The sequence below is a fragment of the Babylonia areolata genome, chromosome 6 (genome assembly GCF_041734735.1).
Source record: "Babylonia areolata isolate BAREFJ2019XMU chromosome 6, ASM4173473v1, whole genome shotgun sequence".
NCBI classification, from domain to species: domain Eukaryota; kingdom Metazoa; phylum Mollusca; class Gastropoda; order Neogastropoda; family Buccinidae; genus Babylonia; species Babylonia areolata.
The window spans coordinates 6,130,081-6,141,860 of NC_134881.1; the positions used below are offsets into that span (position 1 = coordinate 6,130,081).

General features: G+C 42.6%; 1 protein-coding gene across 2 annotated transcripts in view; it reads right to left on the reverse strand.

Annotated features, from left to right (window-relative positions):
• LOC143282698 (uncharacterized) overlaps nt 1-5,671 on the reverse strand; it is a 48,798-nt gene extending 43,127 nt beyond the window's left edge. For both annotated transcript variants that reach the window (XM_076588374.1, XM_076588373.1), the window contains exon 1: nt 5,232-5,671. In XM_076588374.1, the coding sequence (XP_076444489.1) occupies nt 5,232-5,320 (89 nt within the window). In that variant the 5' untranslated portion in view covers nt 5,321-5,671. The remainder of the gene's footprint in view (nt 1-5,231) is intronic.
• Nucleotides 5,672-11,780: the final 6,109 nt, after the last annotated feature.

The window sequence follows — 11,780 nt, forward strand, 5'->3', positions numbered from 1 at the left end:
CTCTCCCCCTCACCAACCCCCTCCCCTCTCTCTCTCTCCTTACCTACCTACCTCCCTTCCTCCCTCTCTCCCCCTCACCACCCCCCTCCCCTCTCTCTCTCCTTACCTACCTACTTCCCTTCCTCCCTATCTCCCCCTCACCACCCCCCTCCCCTCTCTCTCTCCTTACCTACCTACCTCCCTTCCTTCCTCTCTCCCCCTCACCACCCCCCCTCTCTCCCCCTCACCACCCCCTCCCCTCTCTCTCTCTCCTTACCTAACTACCTCCCTTCCTCCCTCTCTCCCCCTCACCACCCCCCTCCCCTCTCTCTCTCCTTACCTACCTACCTCCCTTCCTTCCTCTCTCCCCCTCACCACCCCCCTCTCTCCCCCTCCCCACCCCCCTCCCCTCTCTCTCTCTCCTTACCTAACTACCTCCCTTCCTCCCTCTCTCCCCCTCACCACCCCCCTCCCCTCTCTCTCTCTCCTTACCTACCTACCTCCCTTCCTTCCTCTCTCCCCCTCACCACCCCCCTCCCCTCTCTCTCTCCTTACCTACCTACCTCCCTTCCTCCCTCTCTCCCCCTCACCCCCCTCCCCTCTCTCTCTCTCTCCTTACCTATCTACTTCCCTTCCTTCCTCTCTCCCCCTCACCCCCCTCCCCTCTCTCTCTCTCTCTCCTTACCTACCTACTTCCCTTCCTTCCTCTCTCCCCCTCACCCCCTCCCCTCTCTCTCTCCTTACCTACCTACCTCCCTTCCTCCCTCTCTCCCCCTCACCACCCCCTCCCCTCTCTCTCTCCTTACCTACCTACTTCCCTTCCTCCCTCTCTCCCCCTCACCACCCCCCTCCCCTCTCTCTCTCCTTACCTACCTACTTCCCTTCCTCCCTCTCTCCCCCTCACCACCCCCCTCCCCTCTCTCTCTCCTTACCTACCTACCTCCCTTCCTTCCTCTCTCCCCCTCACCCCCTCTCCTTACCTACCTACCTCCCTTCCTCCCTCTCTTTGTCTCCCCTCTCTCTCTCTTTCTCTCTCCTTACCTACAAACCAACTCTTTCCCCTCTCTCTGCCCCCCCCCTCTCTCTCTCTCTCTCTCTCTCCCCCTCTTTCTTTCTCTCTCTATCTCTCTCTCTCTCTTTCTCTCTCCTTTCCTACAAACCAACCTTTCCTCCCTCTCTCTCTTTCTTTCTCCTTACCTACCTGCCTCCTTTCCTCCGTCACTCTGCTCCCCCTCCCGTCCCCCACCCACCCCCTATCTCTCTCCCCCCCCCCTCTCTCTCTCTCTCTCTTTCCTCCTCTCTCGCCTTGCGGTGAAAAACAAGTTCGTTTCTCGCAAGAGACGCAAACACAGGGCTGACAAGCAGGAAAGTGACAAGGTCAGGCATGCCTCCATACCAGCTGAAGTCAGTTTCGTGTCTCTGACACTTGGGGTCATGCATGAATCATCATCTCATTCGGAGTGAACACGTTTTGTCATTGTCACTGATGTCACGTGCAGTTTTTTGTTGTTGTTTTTTTGGGGGTGGTTTTTTTTTGTGTGTGTTGTTGTTGTTGTTGTTGGACGCGATATGAGGACAGAAATTAAAGAACCAGGATTCGTTTGGGGTTTTTTTCTGTTAAAAAATGTATACGATAGTATATGTGCTATGTTTCTGGTGTTGTGATGACCATGCACAACGAACATATGTTCTGTTTCGGTTTTTGTTGTTACTGTTTGTTCGTCTTTTATTTTTCTTTAATAATATTCTCGTTTAATATGTGTTAGTATGTTGCATGTTTACCTTAATATTCTCTAAACATTGTTGGGGGTTGGATAAATCGAAGACTTGCGCACTTCCCATGCCCATAATTATCAATAACTACGTGTGCCAATATATAATTATTATATATGATAGTCAGTCGTATCCGACTATGACCATCAGAACAGCAGAGGAAGCAACTGCTGTTCCGACTATCTGGGCTAGAATTTGATTATAGTGGAGAGTGTCTTGGCCAAGTTACATCCCCACTCTCTCGGCCAAGAGGGTTTTAGGACAGTCGGCGTTGGGATGGTTCCCAAAGGCCAACTAGCCCACAAGGCTGCAGCACTAATAACTTTCCCCACAACGCATGCGTGTTACTTTACAGTTTACACTTCACAGTTCGTGTGGTTATCATTCTTCTCAAGCTGGGTGGATAAAACGAATCAACACTGATGGATTCTTGGTGAATTTATCGATAGCATTTTTGCTCAGGCTGATGATTTCATACTCTATAGAAACCAGTATGGGCTGATTTCCATTTGTCGTGATGATTCTAACAATCAAGCGCTTAGCCCATCCAACCCTAGTGATTTCACAGCATCGGCAGACTTCCCTGTCGTATTCTTGCGGAAGGAAAGCAGAAAATATTCTGCATGGAACTGACCGGTTTACCTCCACATGACACGTGTAGACACAGCCGGAAATACTGTATAAGTTTATTCCCTTCGCTTGCGGTATATATATGAATGTGGACACAATTGAATTTTTCAGTGAAACGACTTGGCTTTGTATGACACAGACAATTGCATGCTTAGCCCTGTTTGCAAGGTCTTTGCAACGGTAAAACTATGTTTGGTAGAAAAAAATATATTCCTAAATTTATTTACACATTCGCAACTGGCACGAGTATTTCATTGTAAGTCCCTCTCATTCCCAAATATATTCTTCCTCGAAACATGATAATATTCCGCTTTGACTATTAACTTTAAACGTAAGTGAAGTAGGCTACAGATCAACATGAAGTTATTTAGCTCTTCTGGAAACCTTAAACTTTCTCAAACATCAAAATAACGTCACAAAAAAAGGAGAGAAAAAAAAAGAGAAAAAAGTAAAACTTTAAAAAAAAATCGTCAATAGATAGGGCAACAAGTTTTCCACATTGAATGACTTCTGAAGTTAATCTGCTATTGAAAAAAGATAAAATAAAACAGGGCTTCAAACGTCACCTTGTTTCACACCAGAAGTGCACTGAACAGAATTTCTAATGTTATATCACATTGTACTTTCCGTTTACATATGCATACCTCTACATTATGCAAGTAATTTTCCATGAACACCAGCGATAGAATAACTCTGCTCATAGAATCAAAAGAATCAAAAGCGTTCTCAAATTCTATGAAGCCAACGTACATTTTGCTGTTTAAACAGATCTGTTTCTGGAATTTCTGGAATGTTATATAATATATATGAGAGAGAGACAGAGAGAGAGAGAGAGAGAGAGAGAGAGAGAGAGAGAGAGAGAGATCGGGAGTCCCAGAAAGAGTGAACCGCTTTTTGACAAGTATTTTCTCAGTGATAGAAAAACCGAATTCAGTCTAAAAATAGCATGTCTGGGTGTCAAGTCTATTGATTTTTTTTTTTTTTATATTTTTTTTTTTTTGTCGTCTGTATCCAAAATTAGTTCTGTCCAAAGTTTCAGTTTGGAAGGATCAGCTATGCCTTTGAGTGAAAGTGATCAGGTTACCATTGAAAACTGTTTCAATGAGAAAGGCTGGGGTGGAAGAAGGATCGTAAAGGAATTTCCAGACAAGGGGTGGAGTCATGTCACTGTAAACAGACGTATCGCTAAAATACGCACTACAGGGTCAGTAGCACGTGAAATTTGCAGTGGGAGACTCAAGACTGCATGTTCGGAGGAGAACAAGGACCGTGTTGAGGAACTGATTCAATCCCAGGAGGAGAACCCAGGGACCCACAAATCTCTTAGAGAAGTCGCAAGCGATTTACAAGTGAGCAAGTCTTCTGTACAAAGAATGGCGAAAGAACTGGAGCTGAAGCCCTTCAAGAGGATACGTGTATCAAGGAGGGACCAAAATGTTAGAGGGAAAAGAAAAAACTCACTGCCGTAACTTGAATGACCGCTACTCGACCACTGATGTGAAAAGGAACATTTTCACAGACGAGAAAGACTTTACGTTACAGATAGCTAAAAATCACCAAAACGATCGCGTTTATGAGAAACGGAAACGAGAAATTCAGCCATCTCGCATCTGTCATGAGAATTCTAGATTTTCAAAAAAGATAATGGTTTCAGCTGGAGTATCCTGGAAAGGAAAAACAAACATTCATTGGCACTGATAGAGCCAAGGTTAATAGTGAAAGCTACATTCAGTTATTGGATGACAATCTTCTCCCGGATTGTAGGCGTCTTTATCCTAGAAACAATTACGTGCTTCAGCAAGATGGGGCTCCTTCACACACAAGTAGGGTAACCCAGGCCCATCTTGAGGAGGCTACACCAGAATTCATCAAGAAGGATGAATGGCCCTCCACAAAGTCCTGACTGTAACCCAATGGATTATGCCATATGGTACTCTCTGAAGGAGAAAGTTTACCGGGGAGTGAGAGACAAATTGACCGAGCAGGCGTTAAAGGACAGGCTAATTATGTCATGGGAGAAGATATCGGTGGAAGAAATACGTAAAAGCATTTCTGCTGGGAAGAAACGGCTTCGTTTAGTCGTGGAGGAAGATGGAGGCCACATTGAGCATAAACTGAAATAAGTGAGTTTTCCTCTGATACTGGATTTTTTGACATGCTGTTTTGAATTTGAGAACACTCGCATAATTTGATATTTCAGATATTTTGCAGACTTGTTGATGATACCCTGAGGTTACTGTGTGAAAATTTTCAATGGATTCGGTTTCTCTAATACTGAGAAAACACTTGTCAAAAAGCGGTTAACTTTTTGGGGGACACCCGATACACACACACACACACACACACACACACATATATATATATATATGTATATATATATATATATATATATATATATATAGAGAGAGAGAGAGAGAGAGAGAGAGATGTATGTGTATATATATATTATATATATATATATATATATATATATATATATTTGTATTTGTATTTCTTTTTATCACAACAGATTTCTCCTTTTTTCCTGCGTGCAGTTTTATTTGTTTTTCCTATCGAAGTGGATTTTTCTGCAGAATTTGCCAGGAACAGCCCTTTTGTTGTCGTGGGTTCTTTTACGTGCGCTAAGTGCATGCTGCACACGGGACCTCGGTTTATCCTCTCATCCGAATGACTAGATAGATAGATATAGATATATATACTCTGGGGAAAGATAGGGACATGCTGAGCCACGTAACTCTTAATTTTTGAATCACAATCTTTTTGCAATACAGATGGAAATAACAAGAATTTAATGTAAATTTCCACGAGATAGAATGGAAAAAAAAAACCTGCAAAAATTGTAAACTCACCCTCTGATTGGTGGAGGCGGTATGATGGAGGAGGCGAAAGAGCAGCAGACGACAATCAGCACGGCGAGCAAGCATGAAAACTTCCCCATGCTGAAGATTCTCAGAAAATACACTTAGCTGATTTCAGAAAACAAAACAACAACAACAAAACAAGCAAACTCTCCCCCACACAGGTTTCAAGAGGACGCCACAAGCTCCTCTCCCCTGTCAACCACCAGCTCTCACGAAACGACCACCACCACTCTTTATGTTTCAAACACAACAACAAAAAAGACTTGGTGGAAAGTTTTCTGATGAAAGCGGCTTGTGGGAGGAGAGTTTCTTCAAACTTTCCTCCTACGACATAGATATAGGTCTTGTTCCTCTTTGCAGGGGTCTATTCTCGAAACTGAGAGAGAGAGGGTTGAGGCCACGTGTGGCCATATAGATGTCTTTTGTCTACCGTTCCGCTTCAGTGATTGTTATGTTCTGTCTCTCAGCCGTGTCCTTCTTAGACCTCTGGGGGGAAAAAAAAGAGGTTGGGTGTGGGTTGGGAAAGCAGAGGATGGGACGGAGGGGAGGGGGTGGGGGTGGGGGGTTGATGGAGGTGAGGGGGGTGGGGGGGGGAGAGGAGTTAAGGACAGGAAGAGTAGGGTGGGGGCGGGGAAGATGTGGGGTAAGATGACAGAACTGACAGCAGGGGGCGTGGGGGTGGGGGTTGAAGAAGAAGAAGAAAGAAGAAAGAAGATGAAGGAAAGAGTAAATGAGATGGGCAAAAGGTTTGACAATGAAGTACTGAGGGATGTGTGTGGGTGTGTGGGAGTGTGGGTGTGTGTGGGGGGGAGAGGTTGGATGGGTGGGTGGGTGGGTGGATGGGTGTCGGTTTGTGCGTGTCGGTGTGTGTGCACAGGTGTGTATAGGTGTATGTGTGTGTGAGAGAGTAAACCAGAGAAGGGGTGTGAGAGAGAGTGGGGGTGGGGGGGTGGGGGGGGGGGTGGGCGGGTCGGTTCCGTGTGAAAAGGAGCAGGAGTGATGTGCCATATAACTTATGATGAATTACATTCACCCTTGGCCCTCTAACAATCAACAACTGTCTCATACGCAAGCGGTGAGGGAACAAAGGTGGCTATAACCTTGGGCATGAAGAACGCCCTTTAGGTGCCCCAACCTTTGATAACAACAAAAACAACAACAACTATAACAATGATACTTTATAAAGAACCTTTCCCTTAAAATGATAATAATAACAATCTCATTTATACAGCGTCTTTCCCTGTAACATCTGCTCAATTTTTGCCTTTCACAATGTAACAAAAATAAAAATCGACGTTTAAAACATGCATTTAACTCACTCAGTACGGCCAGTCCTCTCTTCTCTACACAGACCCCTCGGATGTCCAGTGGGTGTCTGAATGACCCAAACTTTAGCTTCCGTCGTCAGAATTGTGGCATTCTTTGTCAACATTCACCTCTTCAGTATAAGAGCCTTCCGCTTGCAATATTTTGATGATGGTAATTGGGGTGAAACGCTGTTAACGTCGTCTCTTTCGCCGTTCGTATGGAGAGAGTTAAACACATGCACAACCATGCACAGACATGCAATCGAACACTAATTTACGTCCATACATATACAGAATCATTACACACTACACAACACGTATATCATACATCACAATACCTAAACGATGCACACATCATATCAAAATACTTAATTAAATTAATAAGACATAAAAATTCTTAAAACAATACCGATGTTCTGCAGACTTCACACACAAAGTTAAGGACTGCTTCGTAAAAGCAGATACATGTTCCCAAAATGTTAATTAAAAAAAAAAAAAGATAAATAAATAAATAAGCGAGAGATTATTTCAATTAACTCTCTCCATACGAACGGCGAAAGAGACGACGTTAACAGCGTTTCATCCCAATTACCATCATCAAAATATTGCAAGCGGAACGCTCTTATACTGAAGAGGTGAATGTTGACAAAGAATACCACAGTTCTGATGACGGAAGCTAAAGGTTGGGTCATTGAGACACCCACTGGACATCCGAGGGGTCTGTGTAGAGGAGAAGAGAGGACTGGCCGTACTGAGTGAGTTAAGGTAGCTGCATGTGCTCCACCACTGGCCTTTCATTAACACATGAACAGGTGTGTTTTTTTTTCAGAGCACACATGCACCTTGAACATCCTCAGTATCAGTATCAGTAGCTCAAGGAGGCGTCACTACGTTTGGTCAAATCCATATACGCTACACCACAACTGCCAATTGATCAATTGCCCAATTATTATTATTATTATTATTATTATTGTTATTATTATCATTATTATTATCATTACTATCATCATCATCATCATCATTATTATTATTGTTGTTGCTGTTGTTGGTGTGGTGGTGATCATCATCAATGTTGGTGTTGGTATCATTATTATATTATTATATTATGATTATTATTATCATCATCATTATTATTATTATCATTATTGTTGTTATTATTATTATTATCATTATCATTATTATTGTGTTGTTATTAATTGTTCTTGTTGTTGTTGGTGGTGGTGGTGTTGTTGTTGGTGCTATTATTATTATCATTATTATCATTATCATTGTTGTTGTTATGAGCACTATTCATGAAACTGACAATAATAATGACAATAGTAATAATAACAGAAATATAACAGATCTCTCTCTCTCTCTATCTCTGAGTGTGTGCGTGCGTGCGTGTGTGTGTGTGCGCGCGAGCGTGCGCTTGTGTGTGTGTGTGTGTGTTCGTGTGTGTGTGTGTGTGTGTGTGTGTGTGTGTGTGTGTATGCGCGCGCGTACGCGAGCGCGCGCGTGTGTGTGTGTGTGAAGAAGAAGAAAAAAACCAAACACCATAAAAGTACAACAGATTTATTGTTCGTGATAATGTAATAGGAATGGAGAGGGGTTTCTTACCCATTGTTATCCATAGCAGAAACAGTGTGAATCTGTCTCATTAACTCACTCAGTACGGCGAGTCCTCTCTTCTCCTCTACACAGACCCCTCGGATGTCCAGTGGGTGTCTGAATGACCCAACCTTTAGCTTCCGTCGTCAGAATTGTGGTATTCTTTGTCAACATTCACCTCTTCAGTATAAGAGCCTTCCACTTGCAATATTTTGATGATGGTAATTGGAGTGAAACGCTGTTAACGTCGTCTCTTTCGCCTTTCGTATGGAGAGAGTTAAAACAGCACAGTGGTGATATACGACCAAGTCCAAACCAGGACGGAGGTGGGGGAAAAAAAGACGAATGAGATCAAGAACACATACAGCCATTATACGTCCATTGTACGACAATGGTTGTTGGCTTGCTGGTTTGTTTGTTTGTTTGTTTTTGATAGTTTTTGGCTGTCTGTCCGTCTGTCTGCGTGTCTGTTTTTTTTTGTTTTTTTCTTGTCTTCATGTTTTACATTTATTTGCTTATTTATCATCATTGTTGTCTTATTTATTTATTTATTATTACCGTTTTTCATATTATAATTATTATTTATTTATTTATCTATTTATGTATTTATTTACTTATTTATGTACGCTTATCTATTATTTATTCACCTTTTTTTCTTTTTTTTTCTCTCAAGGCCTGACTAAGCGCGTTGGGCTACGCTGCTGGTCAGGCATCTGCTTGGCAGATGTGGTGTAGCGTATATGGATTTGTCCGAACGCAGTGACGCCTCCTTGAGCTACTGGAACTGAAACTGAAACTTTTAATTTTTTTCTGACTCGGCATATTTTTTTTTCTCTGTCTCTGCCCCTCTTCCCCGCAACCCCGCCCCCCAACCCCCCTCTACCCCCAACCCGCCCCCCCCCTCTCTCTCTCTCTCTCTCTCTCTCTCTCTCTCCCCCTCCCTCTCTGTGACTACGTAATCGGGTCGATGGCCTCGGGTTACTTAGCAGTAGTCTACGATGATTGTGCGTATACATACCGTTAGATATTGTTTTGTCTTCCTTATGAAAAGCAATAGAATGTTGTGAAAAGTGTAGGAGGGAGGGAACGTTCGAAGGGGTGGGAGAGGGGGGGAGCGTGTTTTCCACGGTGATATGAGCATGTTGCTTAAGTCATTAAACCATTTGAATCTCTCTCTCTCTCTCTCTCTCTCTCTCTCTCTCTCTCTCTCTCTCTCTCTCTCGTAATTCAAATTACGCATGTAAACGTTGTAATGTAATCGAAGATGAAAACCATTTTATAAACAATTGTGTCCTTTACAATGACCTGCGGCAAAAACATCTGAACTCTGAAGGTCAATCGTATGTTCACTTGATGAAGAATGGTTCTGTTTACAGTATTCGTAAACTATGCGTTTATATATTTAATGCCCTGAAGATACGACAGGAATTCTGTGACAACAATGATGAAAGTTAGAATTAATTTACAATGCACGAGAAGCACTTTTGTTCTACAGGTTAAGTTAGTACGTATTTTACATTTTGTTGTGGTTGAGTGATCACCATATTGTGTACTTTTGACCTCTTTCTAGGGGCCGGAGGCCTGGAGATTAAAGTTTTGTTCTTGTTCTTGTTCTCTCTCTCTCTCTCTCTCTGAAATGAGAACAGTCCACAAATGCTCTTTTTTATTACGAAGATGGGTGCCGAATAATAAGAATAATAAGAATAAGAATAACTTTATTATCTCCAACTGGAGAAATTTGGTCAGGTGCATTATCACAACATAGACAAGTAAACAACATGGGGACCATAACTGTAAAAGTCAACAACAGCTTTTACGAATATTACGAAGACACAAATGTCAAAAATGTCACATACACCGTTTCATACATACATCCACACACTGCAGGTAATAACTAGTATTCTTAATGTAAAAACAGAAAAGAATTAAGAAACATTATTTTGAACATAATTACAATATATAATAAGAGATGATGACATCTTTATTCATCATGCTTTCCTTTCCAGAGAGAAACTAATGTAAGGTTTTGATTTTTTTTTAATGCAAAATGCGTGGTTGAACCTTTTTTAATCTTTTTTTCTTCCCTTCTTCATGTTTTGCTGAGTCTGTTTGGGTTTTTTTCTCTCTCAGTTTTTCATACTGTGTATTTGTTCGCTTCATGTGTACCCCTTTCTTTCTCATGTGGACAGGATGGTTGCCTTTGCATGAAATTTCCCGAGTTCCTGAACTCTCTCTCTCTCTCTCTCTCTCTCTCTCTCTCTGTGGTGTGTGTGTGTGTGTGGAACCTTTGTTACGATTCAGCAGGTTTCGGAAACTGATCTAGTGTCGGGTCCACCGACACAGGATCTTTAACGTGCGTATTTGATCTTATGCTTGCGTATACACACGAAGGGGGTTCAGGCACTGGCAGGTCTGCACATATGTTGACCTGGGAGATCATAAAAATCTCCACCCTTTACCCACCAGGCGCCGTCACCGTGATTCGAACCCGGGACCCTCAGATCGAAAGTCCAACGCTTTAAGCATTCGGCTATGGTGCCCGTCCTATTTTTGGAATATTTTCTTTTCATGTTTACAATGACCATGCCTTAACTGCTTGATTAAGTTGATCCATATTATATCTATATACTCACCGTAAAGAAACCCCGAAAAATTGCAGATTTTTTTTTTTAGTAAAAGGCATACCGGTTTGTGCTCAGCACTGTTGTTAACCCCTTCAGTGCCGGGGGCAAAACAGTAGACAGAGGTGTTTCAAGTCATAAAACAGTCTACAAAACAATCAGCCTAAAACTGGGACAATATTCTGAAGATATACCATTCTAGATAAACTATGTGAACTTTCAGCCTTCCAGAGCTATTTCTCTTCTTCTGATGACGTCATCAGTGACGTCCCTGCACATACGTGATACGTGCTGTGGCACACAAAGGGTTAACGCGCATGCGCAGCCACAATCAACGGAATTTGGGAATCTTCTTCTTTTCTTCTTCTTCTTCTTCGTTCGTGGGCTGCAACTCCCACGTTCACTCGTTTGTACACAAGTGGGCTTTTACGTGTATGACCGATTTCATCCCGCCATGCAGGCAGCCATACTCCGTTTTCGGGGGTGTGCATGTTGAGTATATGTTCTTGCTTCCATAACTCACCGAACGCTGACATGAATTACAGGATCTTTAACGTGCGTATTTTTGATCATCTGCTTGCGTATACACACGAAGGGGGTTCAGGCACAAGCAGGTTTGCACATAATTATGTTGACCTGGGAGATTGGAAAAATCTCCACCCTTTACCCACCATGCACCGTTACCGAGATTCGAACCCGGGACCCTCAGATTGAGAGTCCAACGCTTTAACCACTCGGCTGTTGCGCCCGTCAGTTGGGAATTAAATCGGTTTGACAGCACTATACAAAATAGAAGAATACTTGATCATCTCCAAAACAGAAATTGTTTGCATTTTTACTTCCAAAGGCGACGTATTAATTAATTGATCAATTAATTGATAACATCCTATAAAATAACAAATTATAACACCAACTGACAAATTGAAAGACTGAGAATCAATGCGTTAGTATATACTCAAGTCTTGTGTCACACTACAGGAAAACACACAACCACACACACACACACACACACACACACA